Genomic DNA, 27,665 nt, shown 5'->3' on the forward strand with positions numbered 1-27,665 from the left:
CTCTAGTGGAAGGTGTCCCTGCCCATGGCAGGGGTTGGAGCTGGGTGAGCTTTTAGGTCCCTTCCAACCCAAACCATTCCATGATTCTATGATCCTTGCGGTCCCTTCCAACCTGGGATTCTAGGATTCAATGGTGTAGATGTGATGCTGCTGCAGCCGGTTGGAACATACCTGAGTCAGGAGATGAGCACCATGCCCCAGTGGAGGGTCTGCGCAGGGATGGGTCTCAATGGTGCTGTGGGGCAGCTCCTCCACCTCGTGTGGGGCTGAGGCTTCATCCTAGGAACACAAGGGAGAAGGGGGTGAGCATGGGGGTGGCAGTGGGGTTCCCTCCCAATCAGCACCTCCAAACCCCATAGGGGAGCATGATACCGAGGTTGTCCCTGCCCCCCCCAGGAGCTCTTGTGTCCCCCAAAGCAAAACTGTGCCACTCGCCTTATTTGAATACTGAAAACCTTCTTTTTAACCCCGAAAGATTAAAACAGGGTGTTAGAACTTCTCCTGAGCAAATGCACGGAGCAACAGGACTGGGCTTCCCCCCTCCTGCGACGTGACTTTCAGGATGGTGTGACTGAACAGCTTCACCCCAGCGATTGCTGAATCAAACTGGACAAATCAGCACCAAACTCACGAGTTTTGATGAGAACACCTTTAAAAATGACACACAAGATCATCCAGGGACCTAAACCAACCACCCTGGGGGGCTTCAAAGCTTTCTTTGTGCTGGGAGAGCTGCAGCCTGGAGCGCTGGCAGGGCCCTGAGCCAGTTTTCCTTGTGGGAATACACCACATCACGCTGACGTTTCCATCGCTCCTCGCTAATCCCTTTCTAAACCCACCTCTAGCTAACCAGATGCTTCTCCCACTTACAGATGCCCATCAAAGGAGCAAGGAACAAGCAATAACTAACTTATCTACCATCAAATTGGGGCTCTCCACCCTGCCGGGGGGCGGAAGATCAAGGCGAACCCGCGCACTAAAAGGTAGGGAGATGGTTGAGTATCAGCTCATCCCGTCCTCGGGATGTTCTGGACTATTGCACCGAAGCCGCGTGCTTTTGCAGATCAAAGGGTTGGGTATATTTGCACTTCAGCAAGGCCCTGCAGAAGCAGATGTGCAGTTAATGCCCCTCCTTGTGTGCTGCAGGGGAAGGCTGGAAAGTTTCATCTTCCCGAGGGGATAACAACTTCCATGGGTGCATTTTAAGCCTTGGGGTTGTGGTTCCATTGAAGAGAGGGTTTAGCTTCGCGCGCTTGCTCTCCTGAGATCCTCCACAGGGAGAGAGGGCTTAAAATGAGTGGATTTGGTTAAAGCCACCTTTGGATCCCCAACTGTGTGATCCCAGCCCCTGGATGGTGCCTTTCACATGGGTTTAGTCGAACTCCACAGCAAACCTCCAGGAGATCAGGGCCAACACATGAGCAAACACATGAGCAAACCCACCGCGAAGGGCAAGGACCTGCAACACCAAAGCATGTGGGCACGAGCAGGGCAGATAACAACCTCCACCACGGGGAGATCTTCTCCCATGGGAGTTTTGTGTGGATGAGGTGGGAAGGGAATGATTAATCATCCAGGATGCCATGGTTTTGAAAGTCAGGTGGGGAGAGGAGGGGGTTTGGGTGTCGGTGTGGTGCCCACTGGTTTGCATCGTGGCATTTTGAGCTGGTTCCTTGTGCAGATGCAGAGTGGGAAAAGCCTCTCAGCACCCCTGAGGGGGGAGGCAGTGAGCTGCTGCCCCCCAGCCTTCCCTTACCAGGCTCGGCTGGCTTTTCATTCCACTTGGCAGCAGGAAAGAGAAGGTCAGAGGGAAGAAGAGCCTTGGACGGACCTTGGAGGACAGGCGGGAGGCGACATCCCTCCAGTGAGCAGCTTGAGTGGCTCTCAAGGGGTTCAACAAGGGGATTTCTCCTTGAATACAGACCCCTGAGCCAGGTTCTTACCATTCCCTCCCGGAATTCCCTTCCTAGGAGTGTGGTTGGTCACCGAGGGTGGAGGCCTGCATACCTTAGTGTGTGTTTGCCCTGCGGTTTAGCAGGGAAAATAGCAGCTTTTGTTTCTTATCTGCCCAGGTTCTTGCCTCCCTTGTGTCTTGGTATCATGTCTCAGTTGTGGTGATTAAATAAACTCAATTCAGAAGCATTCCAAGTCAGGTTTCCATGGCGATTGTGATGATTCCATTTCACAGACCCCTCGTCCCTCCCTCTCCCAGAGTCTCCCATGCCCTGAGGGCAGGAAAACCACAGACTCAAGGAATAGATGCAGACATGAGAGGGGGCAAGGGAAAGACCAAGAGGAACCACCTCAGAGGTCGCAGGGTGTGAGCTGACAAAACCAAGCACCCTCTTGAGACAACACTGAGGCCAAAGTGCCACCTCTGCAGCTGGAATAGGGACGCAGCGACCTCTGTGGTGCCAGCTCTGTGTGTCCTGGGCACAAATCCCGTTTGTCCTGTGTCTCCACTGAATCCTGTGGATATTCAAACCACAGCCAAGACTTTGACCAACTCATCCAGGAGAGATGGAGATGGCCCGAGGTGGAGACGAGGAGCAGCTGAGCAGAAGCGAGGTGGTGGAGGGAGCATCACCACTGGCCACACTGGCAGAAACTCGTGTTTCTCGCAAAGGGGAAGGATGGAACCTTCTCCTTCACCGAGGGCCCCATGGCAAGACCTGCTGCACGGTGACAAGCACCAACAGCACAGATAGAGGAGGGGGTGGACCTCGCCACCTCCATAAAGCAAAGCCACTAAGCCAGCAGCCTTGGAGCTGCGAGGTGCAGGCGAGATAAGGACGGGGGGAATTTTATTGCCCATTATTCCGTCAGGAGGCTGCAGCAGTGAGCTCCTGCACCAGCCCCACAGGACAACCCTTGTGTCCCTGCGCACCTCCCTGCCAGGCGCTGCATCCCAAAACCAGCATCAAAAGGCCCCATCAGGAGCCATCTGTGTGCACTCGGGCACGGGGGTACCTTCGCAATGCTGTATGTCCACAGTGACACTAATGTCACCCTGCTCCATGCCCGTGGCGCAGGCGTGGTGGCTTCCGTCCTGCCCTTGGGGTGCTGCTCATCGCCCGCTGTTGATGTTTCCTCCTCCAGGACCGGTCTGAGGATGAAGAATCTCCTCTTTGTCCTGTTCTTGGCTTGCGGTAAGTGCCCTGTTTCACTGGGCCAGGCTGGGACATCTTTGTGTGGCAAAGGAGACTTAAAAAGCCCTGGAGGTCGTCGTGGTGGGGAGGATTTGGGATGCTGAGATCCATATTTACCTTAAGAGGCCCTGGAGCCTGTTGTCACCAGCATTCCTGCCTGTGGCAAGCCCACAGCTGCTGAGGGTTGCAGGATGCAGTGCGGCACAGCCTGGTCAGAGCAATAACATCCTGTTGGATGCTGGAGAGGGACTCTGCATCAGGGACTGGAGCGATAGGACAAGGGATGATGGGTTCAAACTGAAACAGGGAAGTTCAGGTTCGAGATAAGGCAGAAGCTCTTCCCTGTGAGGGTGCTGAGGCGCTGGCACAGGGTGCCCAGAGAAGCTGTGGCTGCCCCATCCCTGGCAGTGTTCAAGGCCAGGTTGGACACAGGGGCTTGGAGCAACCTGCTCTAGTGGAAGGTGCCCCTGCCCGTGGCAGGGGGTTGGAGCTGGATGAGCTTTAAGCTCCCTTCATCCCAAACCATTCCATGACTCTATGATTCTGCCAGACTCAATAGGGCAGCTGCAGAGACCAGACAATCCTGAGGGGTTTTGGGGATGCTTCCCATGGTTCCCATGCCCAAAACCACATATTTCCAGACTCCATTCCCCTTCCTGAGCGAGGCGCAGGGAATGCCGCTGTGTGCTCACCCCGCACCAGCCCGTCCCTATGCCCCCGCAGGGCTGCTGCCGGCTCGCAGCAGCGTGCTGGAGCTGGAGCGGATGATCAGGGCGGCCACGGGGAGAAGCGCGCTGCTCTCCTACAGCTGGTACGGGTGCTTCTGCGGCATCGGGGGCAGAGGGACCCCGGTGGACTCCACCGACCGGTGAGTACCTGGGTAACCCGGTGCAGGGTTGTGGGGTTCCCGAAAACCTCCTCGCTGGGCACTGGTGTGCTCTGGAGAGGGGGTTTTGAGCTGTTCCCAAGCCACATCTTACCGCAGCCTTGGCCATCCCCTCCTTCCAGTCACCTTAAATTTGAGGCTGGACCCTCCTTCACCCTCGAGGTGTGGTGAGGGTCCACACGGCATCCCCTGTAGGTGCTGCCATGCCCACGACTGCTGCTACAGGAAGCTGAGAGAGGGCACGTGCACCCCCCTGATAACCCCCTATCGATTCGATATTGCTGATGGAGACATCATCTGCAGTGAGTACCACCGAGCGGGGGCCCCACGGAGGTGGGGAACCACCTACAAGTCCCCACAGCACCCCAGGGACACAGGAGGACATCCCCCCGGGATGGAACCAGCCTGGTGCCCTGCTGGGTGCGCACAGGGTGCAGCACATGACAAATAAACGGGAATTGCAAGGGATGCAGGCAGCTTGGAGAGGGCGAGCACTGGGCACGCTGCTTCATGCTCTTCCCCTGGGCAGCTCCAGGCACTGGGGGTGCCCTGAGGGCCCCCATCGCTGATGTGGAGCAGAAAAGCGGTTGCAGGGCCCTGTGTCTCCCCCCGCAGGCGATGAGCAGAGCTGGTGCAAGAGGGAGACCTGCCTGTGCGACAAGGCGGTGGCTTCGTGCTTCGCGAGCGCTTTGCATTCCTACAATAGATCCTACCTCTTCTACTTCAAGCTGAAATGCCAAGGAAGCAAACTCCAGTGCTGAGCAGGGGCAGTCTGCAAGCGAGGCTGCAGGGTCTGACTGGCTTTCTCCATTGCTATGGCAAGAAAAGCCTGACGGGGGACTGAACACAGCCGGAGCCCGCGCGGTGATGCTGAGGGAGAGGAAGGGAACTCACACACTACGGTTGGAGATCCCCCATTCCCAAAAAGACACCTCAGCTTCCATTCATTTGTCTCTTCCTCCTCCCTTTTCTCTCTTCATTTCATTTCCCAGCAAAGGTAATAAAAGGTATCCAAAGTGATTCTCCATGGTGGTTTTCCATAAGAGCCGCTGAGGCACTGCAGTGGTGGCAGCTGGGCTGCGAGTTTGGGGGCACTTTTGCATCTCACACTGTAGCCACAGCAGAGTCTGACACCCCAACATTCCCATGGTCCCAACAGCAGCAGTTCACAGGGTTTGGCAACAACAATAATCCCCCACCGCTGAGCCCTGATGACAATGGGGATTTTTGTCTTCTCTCAACAGCCTTTCCCGGTAGCTGAGCTCATCCCGGAGCTAAACCAAGATGGTGCTTTAAGGGGCAGGTGGGATACGGCCAAAAGGTGTTATTATAGGAATAATGGAGGTGGGAAAATGTGGGAGATGGTTTGGGGCCCTCCCATGGCCAACACGAAGGCTGAAGAACCCACAGAGGAGGGATGATTTCAAAGCCCCGTCCACCCCAAGGCGGATGCTAATGCAGTTGCATTGGTGACTGAATGGTTTCTCCATCGGGAATGAGCTCTGCGTAGGGGCTGCAACGAGAGGTGTGAAACCAGAGAAATAGAGGGAAGCTGCATTTGCTCACCACAAAACATAGATTTTGGTTCATTCCCCCACACTGTGGGTGAACATTTAATCACTCAGAGGCTGCATAACCTGTGTTTCTGGGAAAGGCACATGTAGAGCTGCTTTCATTGTAGCCCAAACGCTTTCCCAACCTGATACAGCACCGTGGTGCTGGGAAGGGCAGAGAGAAAGGCCCTTGGGCACCTCTGGGCTGGGACATAGAGCGTTGGCTTCCTCCTTGGGCTGGAAATGCTGCTCTGACAGCTCGTCCTGCCCCGTGAACACAGCCAGGGTGCTGGGGGATTCCTGTAAAGGGGAAGGATGGTGCCTTCTCCTTTACAGAAGAGCCCAGTCAGCAAGATTTGGGCAGAACAAGCACCTGGCAGCAGGGAGCAAACTATATAAAGCAAAGCCAGGCAGCTGCGGGGCCCTGAAAGCGAGCAGTGGCTTCCCAAGGTAAGCAGGAATGTGGGAATGCTGCTCCTCCCTTCCCTGCTTCAACCAGCGCAAGCAGGGAGCGAGGTCCATGCCGGGAAAGCAGGAGCAGAGGAGAAGCTCCCTGAGACACCAGCCCAGGGGCAGAGCAGCGGGGTGCAGCCCCATCATTCCTCCTTTTCTTCCTTTCCCTTCAGTTTGCCTTGTCCACTCCTCCACCAGCCAATTCCCACTGCTTCCCATCCCCAACACAGCCTCACCCCCTCACCCCCAGAAGTGGGAGCATCTCTGCCCCCGGGTGAGGGGGCAGTACCAAGGCAAGTGGTTCATAGCCCAGGGGAATGGTTTGGTTTTCTCTCTCAGGGCTGTCAGAAAGATGAACTCCCTCCTCGCCTTCGCCGTGCTCATTGCATGGGGTAAGTGTCCTGCCTCGCACCACGGTTCTCCATGATTAGTCATGGAGATTAGTCCGGTTTAGTCATGGAAATTAGGACCAGGCTGGTGCTTTCCTGACCCTTTTCCATCACCAACCACGCAACAACTCTCCTGCCCTGAGTACCCTGCTGCATGTACTGTCTTTAAGACATCACCAGCCCGGTACCAATCTGGGGGCTGGAGATGCTGTTGGGGGGCTGGATGTCAGCATGAACCCCACCTATTCCCCCCTCCCCAGCCTTGTCCCCAGCTCATGGGAGCCTTTGGGATCTGCAAAAGATGATCACGAAGGTGACGGGGAAAAACGCTTTGCTGCATTACTCCTTCTACGGCTGCTACTGCGGATTTGGGGGCAGAGGGCAGCCCAAGGATGCCACGGACAGGTAAGAGCCTGCTTCAAAACCTCCCTGCCCGGGCATGGCTTTAAATGTGGGGGGTAAAGGGGAATAAAACCACCCCCCAAAGCCTCAAGGTCCCACATAGGTGCTGCCAGCTGCATGATGCCTGCTACAACAGCCTCCTGCGCCACCACTGCAATGCCAGCGTGCAGAGCTACCGCTACGACTGGTCCAGCAGCAGCCCCTCCTGCAGTAAGTAGGGACCTGGCAAAGGGGGTGTCACTCCCCCGAAGCCGGGGCTGACCCTGGGGTCCGCTCTGCCTGCAGGAAAGGGCTCATGGTGCTCCCAGCTCTCGTGCGAGTGCGACCGCAGCCTGGCGCTTTGCCTGAAGAGAAGCATCGGGAGCTACAGGAGGCGCCTCCAGTTCTACCCCAAGCACTGGTGCCGGTGATGGGAGCCGGGATGTGGGGCCAGCTTCTGCATCCACACATCCCCCCATCCCTACTGGTGATGGGAGCCGGGATGTGGGGCCAGCTTCTGCATCCACACATCCCCCCATCCCTGCCTGGACAAACCACGTTAGTGCTGCTGTGAATTCAATCCGAGTGAAAATAAACAATGTGCTTAAACCACCCCGTCTGTGGGCAGCAGAGAATTCCCCGTGCAGAACAGCGTCCTCCCCAAACCTTGCAGGAACTCCGTCTCGGCCCCTGCGTCACGGGGCTGCAGCCCATGGGGACGGGGGGGTTTGGCCAGCGAGGGAAGGGGCGTAGCAGAAAGCATTTTTGGGACAGACATTTCGGCACTTCCAGTCGGGAGCGCGCGGGCCGGACGCGGAGGGACGCCGCTCCCCGGGACAACCCGGCAGCGAGGAAGGGGAGCCGGAGCCACCCCCGGTGAGCAACTCCCCCCGTGGGGTGGGCTCATTGCTGCTGCAGGAACAAAACCACGGGGGGGGTTGTGCTGGAGAAGCTGCTTCTGCTGCTTGCCACGCCTGGAGCTGAGGTGTCGTTGCTCTAGGACAGAACCTCAGCTGGGATGTGGCAGTCCCAGGGGGTAGCAGCGCTGCCGCTGCAAAGGGATGCGCTGGGTGCTGAAAGCAGCGGGATGGGAGGGAGGAGGTGCTCGGGTGGTGGGACAGCTTCCAAAAGGGTTTGCTTTTGGCCAAGAGGCAGCAGCACAGATGCGAGAGGGCACGGCTTGCACCCTCTGACTGCGGGGTGAGTGGACCTGACTTCAGAGACAAGGGTTGAGCCTGTCAACCAGCCATGCTGCCTGGCTCAGTGCGCCCTGTTTCTCCTCCCAGGCCTGGCTGAGAGGAAGATGAAGGTCCTGCTGACGGTGGCAGTGCTGTTTGCCTGCTGTAAGTGCAGCCACCCCTGGCCCACAGCTGGGAGCCACGCTGCAGCCCTGTGCTGATGGGGGGAGCACCCCCAAACCCCTGCGCACGCCACAGGGACACTGTCCCCATCATTCCCCAGGCCTTGTTTCTGCATATAACCTGCCAAAAATCACACTTTCTGGTCCCTTTAGGTGTGTTCACAGCCCATGGGAAGCTCCCGCACACGTATGCACCGGGACTCGAGGGAAGCACTGTAGGAAATCTGACCCATGTTTGCTCCTCGGCTTCAATGGACCGGTACAGACAATGCTGCCCCTGGGGGCTAACGCTGGCCCCAGGGTAACCCCAGGGGTCATGAGCAACCTCTAAAGCTTTGCAAGAAGCAGATAGGCAGCAAGAGGAGGGTAATAGGCTTTGGGGAAGGGGGAAAGTGAAGTGTTCACCCCTAATTCCAGCCCTGTAGTCAGTAGGGTTGTGCCAGCAAGAACTGCCTGAAGTCAATGGGATGGTTCCAGAGGAGAAGGATGATCCTGAAGCCAGGATGGTCCCAGAGCTGGACAGAGGTAGCACAGGGAAGTAGAGAAGAGGCTTTACATAACAACAGGCTGGGAAGAGCAGCTCCTGGGTGGTGTAGAGCAGGAGGAGGATGCAGACACTGGTGGCTCTTCGCACCCGGCTCGCAGAGCCTGTTCCAGGTAGGTCAGCAGCTGCTGGTGCCATGTTCCGGATGAGGCCAGGCTCTCCTTCTCACTGCAGGTGCTGCCGGCTCCGTGCCTGCTGCTACGCCAGGCTGGCGGCACGGCGCTGCCGCGTGGGACCCATCCAGCCCCCCATGGCCCCCCAGGCGAGACTCCCCACCTGCAGTGAGTCCCTGCAGCCGCGCTTCAGGATCCCTCTTTCCAGACCATTTCCCTTCTTCTCAGCGCCCTTTCCCGGGGCAGCACTTGGGGAATCTTCCCTAAAAGAGGGTCTCAGATGTGCTTCTCTCTGGCCTCTGCAGGATCTGGGACGTGGTGCCAGAGAGCCGCCTGCAGATGCGAGCGGGCAGCCCAGCTCTGCCGGCTGCGCAGCCGGTGGCTGCTCCGGCGCCGCGGCAAGTGCCGGGGACGAGCCGGGTGGTGTTGAAGCCAAAGGGCTCTTTGCATTAAAACCACCTCTAGGCTGATGAGCAAAGGGACGGCGCCAGCAGCGTACCCCAGCCCTGCTGGGTCTCCTCCTTGGGGCTTTCTGGCTTCGACACGAGGACAACCACCCTCTCGTGCAGTTGTGTCAATGCACGCTGGATCCGAGGAGGGGGAGCAGCTCGGATGCAGTGTCTCAGCACAGAAAAACAAGGGAGGGGTGGCCACCTGCTCCTCATCGCTGCGAAGGGCGAGATGGAAGCCAAGCGCTCATTTCCCCTTGGCTTGGCTCCTGTGCAGCCTCTCAGCTCCCTCTGCTTTTCGCTTCACTGCACATTCTCTTCTGTTGCTCCCAAATAAAACCAGAGAGCACAAAACTTCAGTCCTCGGTGTGCTGTGACTCTCGCAGGCAGCGACCACCCCTCGCAGGCAGCAGCGAATGTCTTAGCTGGGTTTCCTGATGGAATACCCAGTGAAAATGACACCTGAGAGGCGCTGGGTCTCCCACTGACACACATCTGCACGTCCCCCCTCATCCCTGGGCCTTCAGGCTCTGAAATGCGCAGTTGTTCCGAGATGGAGCAATCAAAGCTGATGCAAAGGGCTGTGGGATGCTGGGGGAGGGCCGGGCGCTGGCAACCTCTGCTGCAGCGGGGTGGTCAGGAGCTTGCCTCGCAGCAAAACACATTTCTCACTAGAAAAGAATGTTTTGGCCCAATTCTGCAACAACCCCAAGCACATCCCCTAGGAACAGGCAGTTCAGGCGCTGGCTGCTTCCCCTACCACAGTAGCATCCCCATGGTGCAGGGTTTCTGCCCGGCAGGTTGGCCCACTGGGAGGTCCTGGTTCTGTAACACCCCCCGTGGGGCTCAGCAGTGAGGGAGAGCCACAGGAACAGCCAGGAAACTTGGCATCAGCAGCTGTAATTCCCACCCCGGCTCATGCCAAAGGTGAACTCAGTGGCACCAGGAAATATCCCTTGTATCAGCAGCGCTTCCTTCTGGCTGGAACCCAGCATCAAGCTCTGCCAGCTGTGCTTATCCTCAGGGAGACCAGGAAGGAGAGGGCAGCCCTTCACCCAGCAGCTGCTGTCTGCCAGGCATAGATCAAGGATCAAATCCTTGCCGAGATGATCACAGATGGATTGCAGGTCAGGATGAGCTGAAACACGCTCTCCTGTTTAAATTCGGGGTCAATGTTAACTATTTATGTATTTTTCTGCCTGGAGATCTGGCAGTACGAACCCATCCATGCACCTCCAGACACTGCATGCCCTTCTGCTGCAGAAGTTGTGTTCTGCATACCTCGACTGAGAAACACAATCCACATCCTCCCAGCAGGCACTTGGCCTGGGAGGTTCTTATTTCTCTTCTCTCACAGAGTCTTTCACTTGGAAGCTCAGCCAGGTTGATGCACAAAAATACACCTTAATCCCAAGTGGTAACAACTAGCTACAGCCTTAGAAAATCCGGACTTATGGCTCATTAAGTTCCAAGGGGCTACTTAAATCAGCCCAAAGAGCTGATGAGGGAAAAGGCACGCAACAGAGGGGGAAGAAACTTTGCCAAGGCCCTGACCCGAGTTCCGTCTTCCCACCATATCTCTGATTTCCATGCAAGCCACATCCTTGTTCCCTGCCTCAGTTTTCCCATCAGTGACAGGGGGATTTCCTCGCCCTGGCTCATGCCAGGGTTCCTCACAAAGCGGAGCAAGCTCTGCCAGAATGAAAATGCTAAATGACCATTCAGCATCATCTACTGCGTTTAGAGATGCTCTCCAAACAAACGACCACCATCCTCCCCTTTACCCTCCCAGCACACACCCCCTGTGTTGTTTTCCCTTACCCTGCTGCTTGCTTTAATTTCCTTCTACATAAATTATAGAATCACAGAATCAATCAGGTTGAAGAGAGCTTTAAGCTCATCAAGTCCAACCGCTCCCCAGCAGTGCCAAGGCCACCACTAACCCATGGCACTGAGGCCTCGGCTACACGGGGTGTGAACACTTGCAGGGATGGTGACTCCAGCCCTGCCCTGGGCAGCCTGTTCCAATGCCTGAGCACCCTTTGGTGAAGGAATTGTTCCTCAGCTCCATCTAAACCTGCCCTGGAGCAGCTTGAGGCCGTTTCCTCTTGTCCCATCCCTTGTTCCTTGGGAGCAGAGACCAGCCCCCTCCCGGCTCCATCCTCCTGTCAGGCAGTTGCAGAGAGCGATAAGGTCCCCCCTGAGCCTTCTCCTCTCCAGACTAAACCCCCCAGGTCCCTCAGCCGTTCCTCATCACACTTGTGCTCCAGGCCCTGCACCAGCTCCAGTGCCCTAAATGTGAGCCCAACAGCTCACACGGTGGCCCCTGAGCAACGCCTGCTCTGTTTTGAGAGCAAGACAACGCACACATGAGGAAAGCAATGGAGCAGCCCCATACACAAGGAGCCTCTGGGCACTGACAAGCTTCTACTAACAGGAAAACCAGCACAGAGGCCTTTTGCCCAGTCCTATCTCCAGCCACAGCCCATTCTCAAGGACCACCAGACCTTCCTCTGCTCACAACGATGCATCTCACCCACTTTGGTATGTCAGAAATGGAGGATGCTTTGCACTGGCTGCATTTTCTCCCTGCCCGGTAAGTCAGGATGGAAAGGGTAAGACACAGAATGGTGTTTTCTAACCTAGACATCAAAAAACTGAGTCATCCAGGAGCAAAGTGGTTCCTGTTTTCCCATTTTTCTCAGGGAGGCATCGGGGTGCTTAGACACCCAGAAGCCACACACAGACTTGGCTCCAGTCTGCCCCAGTCCACCAAAACCTCCCCTGCAAAGGGCTCCCCCAGCGTAGGGCTCCCCACAGCCGGCGCCTCCAGCAGCACCAAGAGAAGCTCACACACGTAGTGCCACCAAAATGGTGACATTTGTCAATATTTGCCCACTTTGGGTTCTCTGAAGGAGGGGCCATGCCAGGCAGGCCCACTGTGCTATAAAAGGTGTGACTGGCAGCACCTTGGGCTCACCCGGACATCGGAGCTGCTACCACCAGATATGAAGCTCTTCTTGCTGCTCCTCTGCTGTGAGTACCCTCCGTGGCTGAGGATACCCATAAACAGTGAACTGGGGAGGGTAAAAATGCTCTTTTTTTGCTAGAGGGGTGGGACAGGGGTTGCTTTTCCCAGTGCTCCTCACCCCGCTGTCTCCAGTGGCAGGGCTGGTCCTCGCTGGCTGCAACGTGATCCAGTTCGGTTCAATGATTAAGCACAAGACGGGGAAATCACCGCTGTCCTACAACGGCTACGGCTGCTACTGCGGCGTGGGGGGGTCCAAAAAGCCGCTGGATGCGACCGACAGGTAAGTGAGGACCAGGCGCTCCAGCCCTCCTTGCCTCCCTCTCCCTACATCCAGTGCAGGGAATGCTCGCCCTGCTCCTGGGAGCTGAGATAGCAACGCAAAAATCATTGCTTGGCCTCAGTACCTCTTTAAAAGTTGCTCAGTAGCAGCAGATGATGGGAACAGGGCACATCGGCGTTGCTTCTGCCCTGGCAGCACTAGGCAGAGATGCGTTGGGTTCTACCTACCACATGGGCCAACTGAAAGCAGCCATGGGGAGCTCTGCAGAGTCACCGCAGCAGAGAAAGGGGAAAGGAGTTAGAGAGGGGAAGCATTTAGAGAGCTGTTCTGGTGATGCCAAAGGTGTGAGTCGCCTTCCCATGCTCCTGCAGCATGGGCCGTGCCGAGGACAGCACCTAACCCAGGCCCAAACGGGAAACGTCCCTCATGGTGCTGTGCACTACAGACGTTCACCACCACAGCACCATCCGAATCACCCCCTGTCCTGCCCTGACCCCAGCTCTTGTGCTCGCAGGTGCTGCCATGCTCACGACTGCTGCTACAAGAAGCTGTCTTCCTCTCGCTGCAGCCCCAAACTGGTCACGTACAAATACTCCACGCAGGGAAGCCAGATAACGTGCGGTGAGAGCCGGCGCGGGGTCAAAGCCAAAGGCACAACCACACACCTCTCCTCTGAGATGGCCTTTAGACTATTATCCTGGCTTGGAAACCAGCTGGGAAGAGGGTGGAAATGAGGGAAAAGTGCCAGGAATAGGGCAAACATTTATTTGGTATGAATATGGTGAGGTTTAGAGCTCGGAGACCTCCCAAAGGAGGGGTTTGCCCTTCTGTAAAGGCCAAATACTGAAGGTTTGAGGTGATCCTCCCATCTTGGATGGGGACCTGGCACTGCTGCCTCAATCTCCCCAGAGCAAACATTGTCTTTTCATGGTGAGTGGATAAAAACAAAGCACTTCCCTGTAATCTGAGCAAATATCTATACATGCATAGATAGATAAAGCAACCTAAACAGTTCCTTTATGGTCACGCATGGTTCGTAGCCAGGTAGCCCCACACACACACAGGTCAGGGGACTACCCAAGACACCCCAAACTCAACACGGGGGCTGCGTACACCACGGGGACGGTCCGAAAGCCATCTCCTGCCTCTCCCCGCCTTCTCCTGTCTCCATCCCCCCTCATTTCCTTCCAGGAGCCGGGACTTGGTGTGAAAGAGGGAGCTGCGAGTGCGACAGGCGAGCGGCGGAGTGCTTCCAGAAGGCAGCCAGCACATTCCGCAACTCCTACAGGAACTACCCCAACTCCCTGTGCAAGGGCTCCACTCCCTCCTGTTAGACACGCCGGGGACACCCAGAACCTGACAGAAATGGTCTCCACTGGGGGCTTTTTGCCTTCCCAGCAACCGGAGAGAACCCGGCTTGGTCCTGAGACACTGAAATGGTGTCTGGTGCCTTTCCCTGGCACCCAGGGAAGCCCCCACTCCCCACAATGAAATCATAAGAACAAGGAAATCATGCAAATAAAAGTTCATTTTCAAAGGCAATTTGTAAAGCGCATCTGGCGTTGGGTTTGTGCTTGGGGAATTGGTGGTGGAAGGGGTAGGAAACAGCACAGGAAACAACACAACTTCAAGGCTGATTTTCTGAGGTAAGAATTTAAGCTCACGCACAGTTTCGCATCTTTTTCTTAAAAACCATCTACAGAAATGACATTTTGGGTAAATCTTGAGCTTCAGAGCTAAAAAAAGCAATTAAAATAAGCAGCGAGTGGCTGCTGCACCCCAGCCCCAAACCCAGCTCCCCGCAGGGAGCTCGGCCATGACACAGCCCCATCCCGCTCCTAATGGCTGTTTAAGTAATGGACACTCGCCGAAACCATGGAGGAGCAGATGGGGGTGTCTGCAGGGCTCAGGGTGCCCCTTCCCTGTGTCTCCAGCAGGTCCCCATGGAGCTGGAGCCAGCCGGGCAGATCTGCTCAGGCTGCAGCCACCTCGTCCTCCACCCAGCTTTATGTGATCCCCAATTAGCACTAACAAGCCAGCCCTGGAGGCACCTGGGCTTTAATGCCACCTCAGAGAGGTGCTCTGTGAGCTGGGGGTCCTAAAACACAGGTGATTTAAGGGTGTTTTGTTTGAGGTTTACCTCAGCATTGAGAGCTGCTAACCTGGCTCCACTGCACCACGAGCAACATCCTCACCCCTTCCTCATGCTTCCTATGGAAAACATGGTGTAACTCCAAAGCACCTGTTTCTCCTTTTAACTCATTTTTTGGTGCCATTCAAGGGCTTTGGGATGAGGAGAGAGCTCATGGAACCATGGAATCAACCAGGTTGGAAAAGAGCTTTAAGCTCATCAAGTCCAACCGTTCCCCTGCACTGCCAAGGCCACCACTAACCCATGGCACTGAGGCCTCGGCTACACGGTGTGTGAACACTTGCAGGGACGGTGACTCCAGCCCTGCCCTGGGCAGCCTGTTCCAATGCCTGAGCACCCTCTGGGGAAGGAATTGTTCCTCAGCTCCATCTAAACCTCCCCTGGTGCAGCTTGAGGCCGTTTCCTCTTGTCCTGTCCCTTGTTCCTTGGGAGCAGAGACCAGCCCCCTCCCGGCTCCATCCTCCTGACAGGCAGTTGCAGATGAAGCCAGTGCTGCCCCCTGAAGTTTGTGCCTGCAAAGGCTCTATCCAGGCAGCGAGGAACCATTGCACAGCTCCGCACAAGCACAACCCATCCCTGGTTTATACAAACCGGAGTGTGGGTTGTTCTTCATGCACAAATTCCCTCCTTTCCTGCAGTTTCCAAAGCCCTGCAGATCTGGATATGAGGGATGACATGACTTCTGCTGCCATTGAGGCACTGCAGATGAAGCAAAACTGTTAAACCAAAGCAAGAACAAGGTACACCAGAAACCTGAGTGGCACAAGCAGACAGCCCTCACACACATAGCAAGTACAAGACACACTTACGGAGATCAGACAGAACTTGGTTAATGCTTCAAACACCCAGTTCAACCGAACTCCTTAACTGCAGAGGCAGAACTGGGGGAAAATCACAGGATCCCAGCCTGGTTTGGGCTGGAGGGAGCTTAAAGCCCACCCAGTTCCAACCCGCTGCCACGGGCAGGGACACCTTCCACTAGAGCAGGTTGCTCCAAGCCCCTGTGTCCAACCTGGCCTTGAACACTGCCAGGGATGGGGCAGCCACAGCTTCTCTGGGCACCCTGTGCCAGCACCTCAGCACCCTCACAGGGAAGAGCTGCTGCCTCAGAGCTCATCTCAATCTCCCCTCTGGCAGGTTAAAGCCATTCCCCTTGGCCTGTCCCTCCAGGCCCTTGTCCAAAGCCCCTCTCCAGGTTTCCTGGAGCCCCTTTAGGCACTGGAGCTGCTCTAAGGTCTCCCCTTCAGGAGCCTTCTCTTCCCTTCAGGCTGCCCCAGCCCAGCTCTCTCAGACTGGCTCCAGAGCAGAGCTGCTCCAGCCCTCGCAGCAGCTCCGTGGCCCTCCAGGAAGGGTGGTGGTTGATGGGATGTGCGGAAATCAGCTTTTTGCTCTGTCCTGCCACCTCCTCACCTTCAAGAGGCTGCCAGTGACACGGCAGGCCCGGCAGCACTGAGAGCACGGGCCTGGCCCCCTGCCCACCCGTGACCCTCAGAGATGTCATCCAGCAGCTGGGAACCAGCAGCAATCCTCCAACACCCAGGGAACACGCAGTGCTGCCTGTCCTATGACCGCATGTTACACAGCACAGCTCCACCAAAGAGTAAACACCAGCTATGAATCAGGATGTTCCTTTTCTCTTGTTCCTCGCCTCCCTTCCTCCTGCAAGGAAAAATCCACGACCTGTTTACAAAGCGAATTCTCTGCATAAATCCCTGAGGAACATTGCATAAGTATTCCCTCGAAAAAATACATGTCAAAAGGGCAGGGGGAAATTTCAGCAGCTTAAGGAAAGACACAAACCAGACAGGATGAAAGCTTTAACATCTCTGGATACAGAATGTCTATGCAGGTACAAAGTTATCCTGGCAAAACTAACGAGAATTGGACCGGTCTAACAAGACTGTGGAGCCCAGCACATGAGAAATTCATTTTAATCATATTACACGTGGAAATCAAAGCATTTTCAGCCACGTATTTGGTTACAGGTGTCCATGAGCTGAAGGTCAGCATCTCTCTTTGCTGTTTTAAGAGGTGTTGCTCTTGCAGGCTCACCCATTTACCCTGGACACGGTGAGTTTTGCAGGTCCCTTCATACATTGGAAAGCTCAGCTTCCTTCCTGCTGGCTACAGGGTAACTCCCCTCAAGGCTCTTCAGGCTCCAAGCAACAATAATCCTTTTATCAGTCTGCATCAGGAAGACAAAAGAGCAATTCATTAACATCAAAACATCCTACAACTGCACATTCTTATCTTTTCAGACTTGCAGAACCCACCTGCAAAGCAAAACACAGCTGGGCAAGACAAAGGTGACACGTTCACCTGAATCACCTGGCTATCCTCAGCTCCTCACACTGGTGAAGCAACTCCTTTCTCCCTTCAAGCCATGACTTGTGGTTCTTTCCATTACTGTAAAAGTGACTGTCATAGAGAAAAAGAATGCCAGGAAGCAACAGTGCTAACAACAGGCTGAGGCTGACGTGAAACAGATTTTACCTAAGTCATTTTCCACCAGAAGAACAGTACTGTGAATTCAAGGCTCATCCACCCTCTTCCCACCTATGGAATACTACTCAGGCTTCCCTCATGCCCCCCAAAGGCACTCAGAGCAGCACGTAACCCACTGCTTCACTTGCCAGACACTATGTCCCACCAGAAAGCAGAAGAGCTGCTTTGTGTTACTTTTTATTTCCACCAAGCTCATTACAGGAACCAAAGGAACCTCTTCACCAGCATTAAAGCCTGTTCTCCTACACCACCAGTACTGAGAGCTCCTTTCTTTCTATTCTCCAACTGCTCTTGATAAACAGTAGCAGAGCACAGAAAGGAAGAAGTACCAGCTCAGGTCTTGGCAGTTCAGTCAGAAAAGGCATTTGTATTTCTGCGCTGATTTGGAAACTCCAGAGAATACATGGATTTAGCATTCCTTACTTTCAAAAAGACATGTCTAATCTCTGCCCTGGCTGATGAGGTGCCTTCTGTTATCTGTTGTGCTTCCTTCAAGCTTAATGCTTGATAAAAAAACCAGAGTGAAGCTGAAACACCACAGCCGTAAATCGAGGGCCAAGTCCCACAGTCCTCACGCTTCAGCCCAAATTCACAATCCCATAGTGGAAAGCATCTCAGGATTCGGGCTGTACATCCTATGGAACTCTGTGAACTTCCCAAAGAGGAGTTTAAGACGAAAACATCCTACCCTGGAAAAAGCCTGATTTATGAAGAGCAAAGCAGGCAGAGTTCCCAGTGAGCACTGCTACTTGGAACCTTGTTCCCAGGCCTTTGGCTACATTAACTTCATTTGAAGACTAACAACTATCAAGTTCCTGGCTTGGACTAAAGCTCTGGAGTAGCCCAAAAGCTCCAGAGTATGGCAAAGGAGATGAGATTCCTGATGTCCAAGTAATAACACTCAACAGGAATCCCATGCCTGCTCATGTTGTGTTTTACAACCTCATCCGGGATGAACTGGCTCTGTGGTCTCAGCAGCCCACTGGTATTACTGTACTTATGAGCTGATCTCAAACTGGATGCAGCAATCCCATTCTCCCTTCATGTATTAATCACTTCTCCAACAGCCTAGTGCAACACAAGCAGTTCTAGTTAAACTCACCCCTGCATTCTTGCATGGGAAAGAAGAGAGGAATGTCATGGTTGACACAGCACTGGCTGACACCTTTCAGTTTGGAAAGGATTCTAGGATTCTGTTTGCTCTACTTAAATAGGAAAAGAAGAGAAACCAAACCCCTGAGTTTTGTTAAGCTTTCCCTGACAGCAAGATAAAACAAAGCTCCTCCAAGTGTAACCAAGTAGAAAGTTACTTTAAAAATAAATAATCTCAGCACATCAAGAGGTGTCAAAGCAAACCTGGCACTGCTGGGTGAAGAAATGGTTCTCACCTTCATCTAACTCCAGAATCATACACCCAAGTCTCTACTTTTTGTTAAGTTCAAACAACTCTTCTCACACACAGGCTGATGCAGAACTACTGCCCCACAACCGAGGAAACAGGAAGTTCATGTGTGCTCAGAGATCTCCGCAGCAACAGATAACAAGGAGTTCTTGGAAATCTGCTTGAGGGCAAATTGTCTTCCTCAGTTTTATTTGGTTTTCTCACCAGAGCACTGGGAACACATTCACTCATATGTTTAGAGCTCCTATGGCCTTCACCAAGGTGACGTGGTTGGTTGAGTCCGTGTCTCTCCTGCCACTAACTGGACAATTACTTCTGTTGCCCAAGACCTTTTGTCGGTGCCTCTCTTCCTGCCTCTTTTTCTTCTCTAGTCTCTGCTGCTCCTTCTTTTGTTTTTTAGATGCCTGAAAGGGAAGGATCAAAACACTACGTTGAAAACACACAGCTTCTGCTCAGTGGGGGAAAACAATACACCGGAAAGGAGATAAGCACACAGCAAAGCAGCTGCCAGAGAACGTTTATTCCAAACTACTTATCAGGACTTTATCTTGTGGCATTTTGGGGAAAGCAAAACATGTCTCTACTAAATGTGTCAGAGAAGTCACAGCTGTAGCAGCCACAGAAGCCAGTAAGCGGAAGCTGGTTTTAATTCAAAGGGAAGACAGTTGCTGATTAAGCAACCCAAAGTATTCTCCTAATCGTAAGGGATGTGCAAATCCCTGGCAAACCACCCTTCACGTACCTTTGGGTTTCTGCTAGCTCGATTCTCTTTGTAGGATTTAGGCTGTCCCTTGTGGTTTTCTATTTCACCTTGATGCAAGCTCTGATTTCCAGAGATTCTCGAAGCAGTTCCATTTTCCTCCCCCAGAGCTGGGCTGTGCACTTCCTGAGCTGTGCTCTGGGGATCGTGCTGCTCCTCAGTACCTACCAACAACAGACACACTCTGCTCAGAAGCTGCCTTCCTGTCAGCCAATTCCTTCCTCTGGAATTTCTGGAACAGGGGCGGCTTTGGCAGCTGGACTGAACCTGCCCTCACTAACAACCTTCCTGAGCACTGGGAGGCTGAGGAGGCAGCACAGCCAACAGCGAGCTTCAGCTGCTGCTGTCCCTGTTGAACTGCTGCTGACAGTGAACACTGACATCAGACAGTGTTCTTGTGAAGTACCAGGTGACAAACTCCATCTACTTACTGATTCTCTTCATTTCATTCATTTGAAGGACGGCAAAGATGGCAGATTCTACATTGTAGTCTTCCACTTCCAGAACCTGGCTTACTAAGTCAATGTCCTGTCCACAAGAGGAGAAAGATTAATGCTGAAGAGAGTGACTTCAAATCACTGACCTACATTCATTTAACAACCACCTGCACCACGGAGAGGGGCTGCTCTCTGCTCTTATGGCCTTTCAACTAGCCTGCATTCCACTCCTGAAAGAGGGGAGAATATTAAAATCCTGAAGACATCAGTTTCAGGGTAACTGTTTCACTCGTGGCCTTGTCTGTTCTGAGCATTCACACAGTGCAAGCAGCAACCTGCAGGCACCACACAGGCTGAGATCCAAAGATCATCTAGTCATTGGGATGTTCCAACTACAGACATCCTCAGAGGATTTCTTAGGATCATAGAAGAACTTCTGCCTTATCTCCAACCTGAACTTCCCCTGTTTCAGTTTGAACCCATCACCCCTTGTCCTACCGCTCTAGTTCTGGTGAAGAGTCCCTCCCCAGCATCCTTGTAGCCCCCTTCAGACACTGGAAGGTTACAAGGATTTCAAATCTTACAGAACTTGTTTCAAAGTGAATTTTCTGAGAGACTGCAGACAAACCATCCAAAACGATCAGCTGTCCCCACAGAGCACAGATTTCATCTGCATTGAAGGGTTGAGCCCAGGATGAAATGCATCTTGATTTATGGCTGTGGTACTTAAATTGTTCAAAGAGGAGTATTTTGTAGCATTTTATCATGAAGGTTTGAACACTAAGTACAAAAAGGCTGCTCAATACTCACTGAACATCCAGTTGCATTACACACTTCTTGTATAGCATCTTCCATCTCAACCTCGATCTCGTCTTCAGAGTCTCCCTTCTGTGGCTTCTCTTCCTCCTTTGTACCCGACTCCTTTTTGCAAAGCAACTGCAAGAAAAACAAAGCCAAGATCACACAAACATGCAGCAATTTCATCATATGCAGTGAAATAAAATAGCTGACATCAGAATAGTTTTCATTATTATGGTACACTTCTCAGATATGTCCTGGGTCAAAGCACCTTGGAAATTGTGTGACTTCCACCATCACTGACACTGTTTCCCACTGAGCAAGCTTTCATGTACTACAGGATCATGGATACTACCAAACAGTCACTGGCTTTTTAAATGAAGTATTGATTTTATTATACTACCACACATTACCTAGTTATGTGCAGAGAACCTCTCGGCCTGAAGGGAAGAGAAGGCTCTGGGAAGACCTTAGAGCAGCTCCAGTGCCTAAAGGGGCTCCAGGAAACCTGGAGAGGGGCTTTGGACAAGGGCCTGGAGGGACAGGCCAAGGGGAATGGCTTTAACCTGCCAGAGGGGAGATTGAGATGAGCTCTGAGGCAGAAGCTCTTCCCTGTGAGGGTGCTGAGGCGCTGGCACAGACTTTTCCCAGAGAAGCTGTGGCTGCCCCATCCCTGGCAGTGTTCAAGGCCAGGTTGGACACAGGGGCTTGGAGCAACCTGCTCTAGTGGAAGGTGTCCCTGCCCGTGGCAGGGGGTTGGAACTGGATGAGCTTTAAGGTCCCTTCAACACAAACCAGTCTGTTTCTATGGATTCTATGATTTCCAGCTCTTTCCTCCCTTCCCTTTGTTTTTGCATTTGAGGTGCATGAGTGTGTAATTTAGGTGAAGTTGCTTCAAGACACCTCCAGCCCACATCACAGCATCAGATTCAGGACTGATTTCCAGCCCTGTAATTGAAACACTTCACAGCCTGCCTCAGGAGAGCAACAACCTGAGGGGCTTTTCTATCTCCAGCACAACACAGGGACCAAACTCATGGCACAACCTCAGTGCCAACGAGAAAGGAAATCAACTGGAAACTGTTTTATTTATCACCCTCTGCTGACTTGGGTCATTCTGTCATAACCAACCTCCATCTGAAGATACGCTGGAGCTTCAGAATCATCACTGATCCTCCTCACGCTGTCGTAGTGCTCTCCGTCACGATAGGCGATGTGCAGCTCCCTCGCGTTGCTTTTGTCTGTGCCACGGATCTAAAGACAGGAAAGCAATTGCAAAGAAGGATTTGGGATCGACTCGAGCATCGCATTTGGCCAAGTATTCATTTTCCGAAGCAAAGGATAAACACCGTGATGGCAGCAAAGTATGGAGCTCCTGAAGCATCTTTAAACAGGAAGAGCTGATCTAATAATCCAGATGTGCCTCAGGGAGCGCAGAGAGGCTCAAGGCTGATGTTTGAAGCCAGATACACAACGTTGGGCCAGTTACATCATAACAAACCAAACATGGTGTGGAAATATTTCAGTGGAAAGCTCAGAAGTAGTTTCTAAACTTTCCACATGAGTTTTCTGCTCATGTTTCAGTGACAGCTCCCATTGAATGCCCAATGCCTTTTCCCTTTTCATCAGCACCAAGTACAGCAGCTCCCGTAAAGAATTCCTGCTCTGTTATCTGTACTGATGCAAGAATAGTTCCTACCCTGATTGTCATGTCTCAAACCATCAGCTAACAGCTACAGAGTGTTCCAACTACTGCAAGGAACACAGAAAATTCCACTGGGTTTGCAGATCTCCTCTGCTTTCCCGTCAGGAGTTCAAAGATCTCACAGCTCTCCTGGAGAAGATGGCAGCAAGCAAACAAGACACACTTGCTTTAGGGCTCCAGAATTTCCCAATCCTTCCACATCTTTCAGTCAGCTCATCCCACTTACAGAACACACATCAAGTCACCTTTCAGCCTTTGTGCTGCACTAACAGCTTCAGACTGCACACAGACAGTCTCCATTCACCCGGGTTACACTTGCTCACCTTTAAGTTCCAACTCAGTACTTAAGACTTTCCTCCTGCCTTTTATCCTATGAAGTTACTTAACACGTTGGAACTCAGTTAAGATTTATTCTCAACATTTCTCCTCTGCCAGAGCCTGAACAGGTATCTAAAACCATCCCAAAGCTCTTGCGAGATTATCCTGAAAATCAGCCCATTTTGCTCTCAGCAGTGAAGCCTCTTTCCACAACACACTGGAACTGTAAGTAAAAGATAGCTGCAGATACAAAATGGAACAAACACTGAAAGAAGGTAGAGAATTATCCAAAAAGCCAATAAAATAACCTGTCTGTCTGAGCTGAGCTGAAGCTCTGCATTTACAGCCACTATCAGAAAAGGTAAAGGGTGTTTAAAGCCCTAAGAAGTCCATGCGCAGATGCCACCTCCCATGAGCTTCTGATTAAGTCAGTGCTCTGAATATTCCAGCTCTGCTGTAGTGGACACAAACAGTTCTCTTAAAATTAAAGGATAACTCACTATCTGCTTTAGAGCTGGGACCAGAGCAGATATTCACAGCATCTTCCTGAGCTGCCTGTCTGGAAATGCTCTCTCTGGAATCTAATCTTTCTGAAGTTTTACTGGGGCTCCAGAGAGACAAAGGGGGGAAAAATGTCAAAGTATAGAAAATGAAGAGAAAAGGGTGTCCTGGGTTGGTCAAGTCTAGCAACTGGCTAACACTGTCACCACGTCGTGATGTCCTGAGGTATCCTCTGTGCAGGCAGGAGACTCTTTATGTTCCAGCTACTAACAGGTCTCTACCAACACCATTCTCAAGAGCCTAAGACAGCCCTTCACTACAAGACTACCCTCAGGCAAAACAGAACCTCACCACAAACTCTGGATTCCCAACCCTGGAAAGGTCAATGAATGGGGGGGGAAAGAAAGAGTTTAAGCTATTCAAGAGGACATGGAAAAATACTGATAAGAGGTAAGCACCCTGAGGTGAGTATCCGGTTCAGAACAGTAACAGAACATGAACTGTAGCCCCAGGAGCTTGCCTGCAGGGTCACCACCTCCATACACTTGCAGGTCAAGCAGTTGAGTGTTATTTATCTGTCTTACTGCCCATGGCTGCCACAGAAACAAGAGTTCAAACTCATTTGGGTTCTGGAATCCACCTGACGCTGTCTCAGACATATTTAAGACACCACTGAGAGCTTCTCTCTGGTCTTTTATCTTTATTGCCCTGTTTAATCTATGTCCTGCTTTGGTTCTGTCTGTAAATTGGGGCCAGACACAATCCTGACTTGCAAACAGGTTCTCACTTGCTCAGGGAACAGGCAGAGATAGAGCACGGACCCATTCCATACATAAAGCAACAAAAGGGGAACAGGAGGGACCTGCTGGATCACTTGTCCCAGTGCCACTGTCAGAGGAAACCACACTGCACAGTCCCCTCCAGAAGCTGATTAAACACTGCCTGAAAGCTTTAAAACATCTTCCCTCTTCTGCCCAGTCCCGAACCTGCCAGAAGCCTCCTCATTCCAAACCCCATGCAGAACTGATGGAGCTTCATCCCAACACCCTGCAAGGACTGCCCTGTGATACCTCCCTTCCCTATTCCTGAACCTTACTGTACACAGGCTTCCTCAAACCTGGCTCAAATTCCTATCAGAAAAGTCATGGCATGCATAGTCTGATCTTCAGGAGACAGAAACATACCACGGAAGCCAGTAGTTTAACACAAAACTAAACACACTGCTCTGTCACCACACACTTACCTTTCATGCATTCATTGTTGTCTTTCGTTCCCTCTCAGAACCTGGAGTGTTTCCCCCTCCCAAGGTTGAAAATCAAGCTCAGCTCTACCCTCTGCCCAGCTGAGCACAGCCACTGGCTGCTCTCTTCTAATAAATCAAGAAGTTTTAACGCTATTCAGTCATCAGCTAAAAATTAGGCCAAAATACAGCAGTTTGGTTTCTCACCTGCCAGAGCGGAGCGTTCAGCTGATGAATAACCACGTTCATTTGGTTGTTCCTTGCAAAGGCCACAATAGCATCGTTGCCAGCAAAGGTACCAGGCTTTGCCAGGTTGGAAACTAAGGAGAAAACATTCAGAAGAGTTGGAAAGCTCCTTTCTGACGCTTCCAAAAGCACTGGAGGGATAGCGAGGAATGAAACTTCAACACAAGCCCAGGAAATTCTGGAAAGGAAATTCCAGCTGTGGAGCACTGACTGCTGAGGCAAGAATTTGGCAGCAACTGAACTCAATGTGCCTTAACTGACCACAGAAACCTCCAAAAACCACAGTAAACCCTTCGATTATGCAAGGCCACCAGCTCTGTGTTGGCGTGGAGGGAAGACAGCCACATGCTAAGTAACCAAGTGCTTCCATGCATCACCTGCATGAGAATTGGCACAGCCTCAAAGCTGCTAGAACAAAGGCCGGGCTTGTCTCTGCTCTGGATCTTCCCCTGGGATACATCTATGAAATACCAAGTGTCGAGGAGAAAAGAGAACACAAAGAAATCAGCCACTCAACACCCACCAGCAGTCAAGGAGAGAGAGACCTCTTTTACAAGGTCTTTGTGAAAACACCAGATTTTGACTCCTTGACTTTTTCTGCTTCTTTCTCCGACTTTTTCCTAAATTTAAACAATTTCCAAGATGAATTTCATGGAATCAGACTGGTTTGTGCTGGAAGGGACCTTTAAAGCTCATCCAGCTCCAACCCCCTGCCACGGGCAGGGACACCTTCTACTAGAGCAGGTTGCTCCAAGCCCCTGTGTCCAACCTGGCCTTGAACACTGCCAGGGATGGGGCAGCCACAGCTTCTCTGGGAAAAGTCTGTGCCAGCGCCTCAGCACCCTCACAGGGAAGAGCTTCTGCCTCAGAGCTCATCTCAATCTCCCCTCTGGCAGGTTAAAGCCATTCCCCTCGGCCTGTCCCTCCAGGCCCTTGTCCAAAGCCCCTCTCCAGGTTTCCTGGAGCCCCTTTAGGCACTGGAGCTGCTCTAAGGTCTCCCCTTCAGGAGCCTTCTCTTCTCCAGGCTGCCCCAGCCCAGCTCTCTCAGCCTGGCTCCAGAGCAGAGCTGCTCCAGCCCTCGCAGCAGCTCCGGGGCCTCCTCTGGCCTTGCTCCAGCAGCTCCACGTCCCTCTGGTGCTGTTGCCCCAGAGCTGGATCAGGGCTGCAGGGGGGTCTCCCCAGAGCGCAGCAGAGGGGCAGGATCCCCTCCCTGAGCTGCTGCTCACGCTCTGGGGGTGCAGCCCAGCACACGGGGGGGTTCTGGGCTCAAGCGCACACTGAAGCCAGGTCATGGGGAGCTTCTCACTGACCAACACCCCCAATTAATGCAAGTTTAATAGCTCATTATTCTATGTAACAGACCCAAAAGTAAACTCATCGTTTCTAAAAACTAGAGATGAGCCCTCCCACGGTTCTGGGACGAGGAACTTTTTAGTAAGAAGCTACTCCAGTGAGACGTAACCTCATCACACAGTCACCCCCTCCATGAGTGCCCTGTGCAGACCATACCGTGTCTCTCAAAGGGCACATCATCCTCCACGAAGGGCTCAAAGTCCTCCTGCTGCTGGATCATGTAATCCACTGTCTCCTGGCGGTGCCGGAGGTGGTTCCGCGAGTGCCCCTCAAGCTGGTCCCCGAGGGCCCGAAACAAGCAGTTGCTACAAGGGAGAAAGCAGAGGTTAGTGTGTGTGACAGCTCCATACACCACTGAACACAGGACTGGTCCAGCAGCAGAAAGAGGGTGGTGTTAAAGGGCAAGAGCTGCTCTTTCTGCCCAGAAAGTTCAACATGGATATGAATGTGCAGCAGCACCTCCTGCTTGTTCTTTGTATGGCTGCTACTGGTGGAACTCCTGGTAAGAACAGAAGGTTCTGAGTGAACACTGCAACAGTGCAAGTCAAGGACAGCAAGAACCAAAGAATGGTTTGGGTTGAAGAGACCTTCAAAGCTCATCCAGTTCCAACCCTCTGCAATGAGCAGCGACATCTTCAACTAGAGCAGGTTGCCCAGAACCACATCCAGCCTGGCCTGGAATGGCTCCAGGGATGGGGCATGCACCACCTCTCTGGGCAGCCTGTGCCAGGGTTTCACCACCCTCGTTGTACAGGATTTTTATCTCACATCCAGCCTGAATCTCCCTCTTTTAGTTTAAACCCATCAGCCCTCGTCCTGCCACAACAGGCCCTGCTAAAAACCCTCTCCTCATCTTTTTTATGGGCCCCTTTTTAGAACCGAAAAGCTGCTCTAAGGCGTCCCCTTGAGGAGCCTTCTCTTCTCCAGGCTGCCCCAGCTCAGCTCTCTCAGCCTGGCTCCAGAGCAGAGCTGCTCCAGCCCTCGCAGCAGCTCCGGGGCCTCCTCTGGACCCTCTCTCTGCCGTACCGATGAACAGTGCTGGGCTCAGCTGCCTTAACCCAGCCCTGAGCCAAGCGACACAACGCAGCCAAGGACAGCCCCACGACCCGCTCAGCCACCCCCGAGCAGACACATCTAACGCAGCTTCCAGCCCGCACGTCTGCACCTTCCCTTGCACCGCTCTGCAGCGACAGAGCCCGAGAGCAGCCCCCGCAGCCCCAGGGGCACAACCACCCAGCAGAGCCTTCTGACCCCCGTGGGGTGCCCCGGGGAAACGCTCCCCGCTGCGCTGCCCCGGCCCCGCTCCCCCGCGAGGGGACAGCCCTCAGCGCGGGGGGCCCGGGAACCGCCAGCCTCGGGGGTGCTCACCCATCGCCCGGCACCTCCCGCAGCTTGAGGCCGAGGGCCCGGAGCTGCCGTGCGAGGCCGCCGCCCGGTGCGGGGCCCGGTGCGGGGCCCGGTGCGGGGCTGTGCCGGGGCCTGCGCGCCCGCCCGGCAGCGGCTGCGGCAGCGGCACCGGGCCGGGCCTTGGCCGCCGGCTTGCGGGACATCGCACCGCGCCTGCGCCAACCACCCCTCACGTGGCCGCGGCACCAGTGAGAGCGGCGCCCGAGCGGCCAGAGCGCCGCCCGCTGCGCTGCTGCCCCCTGGCAGATCCCTC

The 27,665-nt window shown here is 53.4% G+C and overlaps 5 protein-coding genes across 7 annotated transcripts; 4 read left to right on the forward strand and 1 right to left on the reverse strand.

The window, feature by feature from the left end:
• The first annotated feature begins 805 nt into the window (after positions 1 to 805).
• LOC115617375 (phospholipase A2, membrane associated-like) lies at positions 806 to 4,930 on the forward strand. Its single transcript, XM_030507764.1, has 5 exons — positions 806 to 983; positions 3,100 to 3,149; positions 3,873 to 4,017; positions 4,231 to 4,337; positions 4,651 to 4,930. Exons 2-5 carry the CDS (start codon positions 3,113 to 3,115, stop codon positions 4,794 to 4,796), a joined length of 435 nt encoding a protein of 144 aa, XP_030363624.1. The 5' UTR covers positions 806 to 983; positions 3,100 to 3,112; the 3' UTR covers positions 4,797 to 4,930.
• Positions 4,931 to 6,387: 1,457 nt separating this feature from the next.
• On the forward strand, positions 6,388 to 7,242 carry LOC115617420 (basic phospholipase A2 Cdr-13-like). Its single transcript, XM_030507872.1, has 4 exons — positions 6,388 to 6,433; positions 6,691 to 6,835; positions 6,936 to 7,042; positions 7,118 to 7,242. Exons 1-4 carry the CDS (start codon positions 6,394 to 6,396, stop codon positions 7,240 to 7,242), a joined length of 417 nt encoding a protein of 138 aa, XP_030363732.1. The 5' UTR covers positions 6,388 to 6,393.
• Positions 7,243 to 7,570: 328 nt separating this feature from the next.
• LOC115617419 (basic phospholipase A2 A-like) lies at positions 7,571 to 9,636 on the forward strand. Its single transcript, XM_030507871.1, has 5 exons — positions 7,571 to 7,687; positions 8,098 to 8,154; positions 8,325 to 8,430; positions 8,890 to 8,996; positions 9,134 to 9,636. The coding sequence occupies exons 2-5, from the start codon at positions 8,115 to 8,117 to the stop codon at positions 9,256 to 9,258; spliced, it is 378 nt and encodes a 125-aa protein (XP_030363731.1). The 5' UTR covers positions 7,571 to 7,687; positions 8,098 to 8,114; the 3' UTR covers positions 9,259 to 9,636.
• A 2,635-nt stretch (positions 9,637 to 12,271) lies between these two features.
• LOC115617418 (group IIE secretory phospholipase A2-like) lies at positions 12,272 to 14,126 on the forward strand. Its single transcript, XM_030507870.1, has 4 exons — positions 12,272 to 12,313; positions 12,441 to 12,588; positions 13,103 to 13,209; positions 13,780 to 14,126. Exons 1-4 carry the CDS (start codon positions 12,286 to 12,288, stop codon positions 13,920 to 13,922), a joined length of 426 nt encoding a protein of 141 aa, XP_030363730.1. The 5' UTR covers positions 12,272 to 12,285; the 3' UTR covers positions 13,923 to 14,126.
• Positions 14,127 to 16,653: 2,527 nt separating this feature from the next.
• OTUD3 (OTU deubiquitinase 3) lies at positions 16,654 to 27,563 on the reverse strand. 3 transcript variants are annotated; one of them, XM_030507602.2, is made up of 10 exons: positions 27,374 to 27,563; positions 26,162 to 26,310; positions 24,614 to 24,726; positions 21,774 to 21,896; positions 20,655 to 20,780; positions 19,839 to 19,935; positions 19,390 to 19,571; positions 18,634 to 19,051; positions 17,014 to 17,146; positions 16,654 to 16,925 (listed from the first exon to the last, which is right to left on the reverse strand). In XM_030507602.2, exons 1-8 carry the CDS (start codon positions 27,553 to 27,555, stop codon positions 18,875 to 18,877), a joined length of 1,149 nt encoding a protein of 382 aa, XP_030363462.1. In that variant the 5' UTR covers positions 27,556 to 27,563; the 3' UTR covers positions 16,654 to 16,925; positions 17,014 to 17,146; positions 18,634 to 18,874. The 3 variants fall into 3 exon arrangements, with proteins under 3 accessions (XP_030363462.1, XP_030363460.1, XP_030363463.1); XM_030507600.2 differs by having other exon boundaries at positions 17,014 to 17,158; XM_030507603.2 differs by lacking the exon at positions 17,014 to 17,146.
• Between the last annotated feature and the right edge of the window lie 102 nt (positions 27,564 to 27,665).

This window comes from Strigops habroptila, chromosome 16 (assembly GCF_004027225.2).
Source record: "Strigops habroptila isolate Jane chromosome 16, bStrHab1.2.pri, whole genome shotgun sequence".
Taxonomy (NCBI): domain Eukaryota; kingdom Metazoa; phylum Chordata; class Aves; order Psittaciformes; family Psittacidae; genus Strigops; species Strigops habroptila.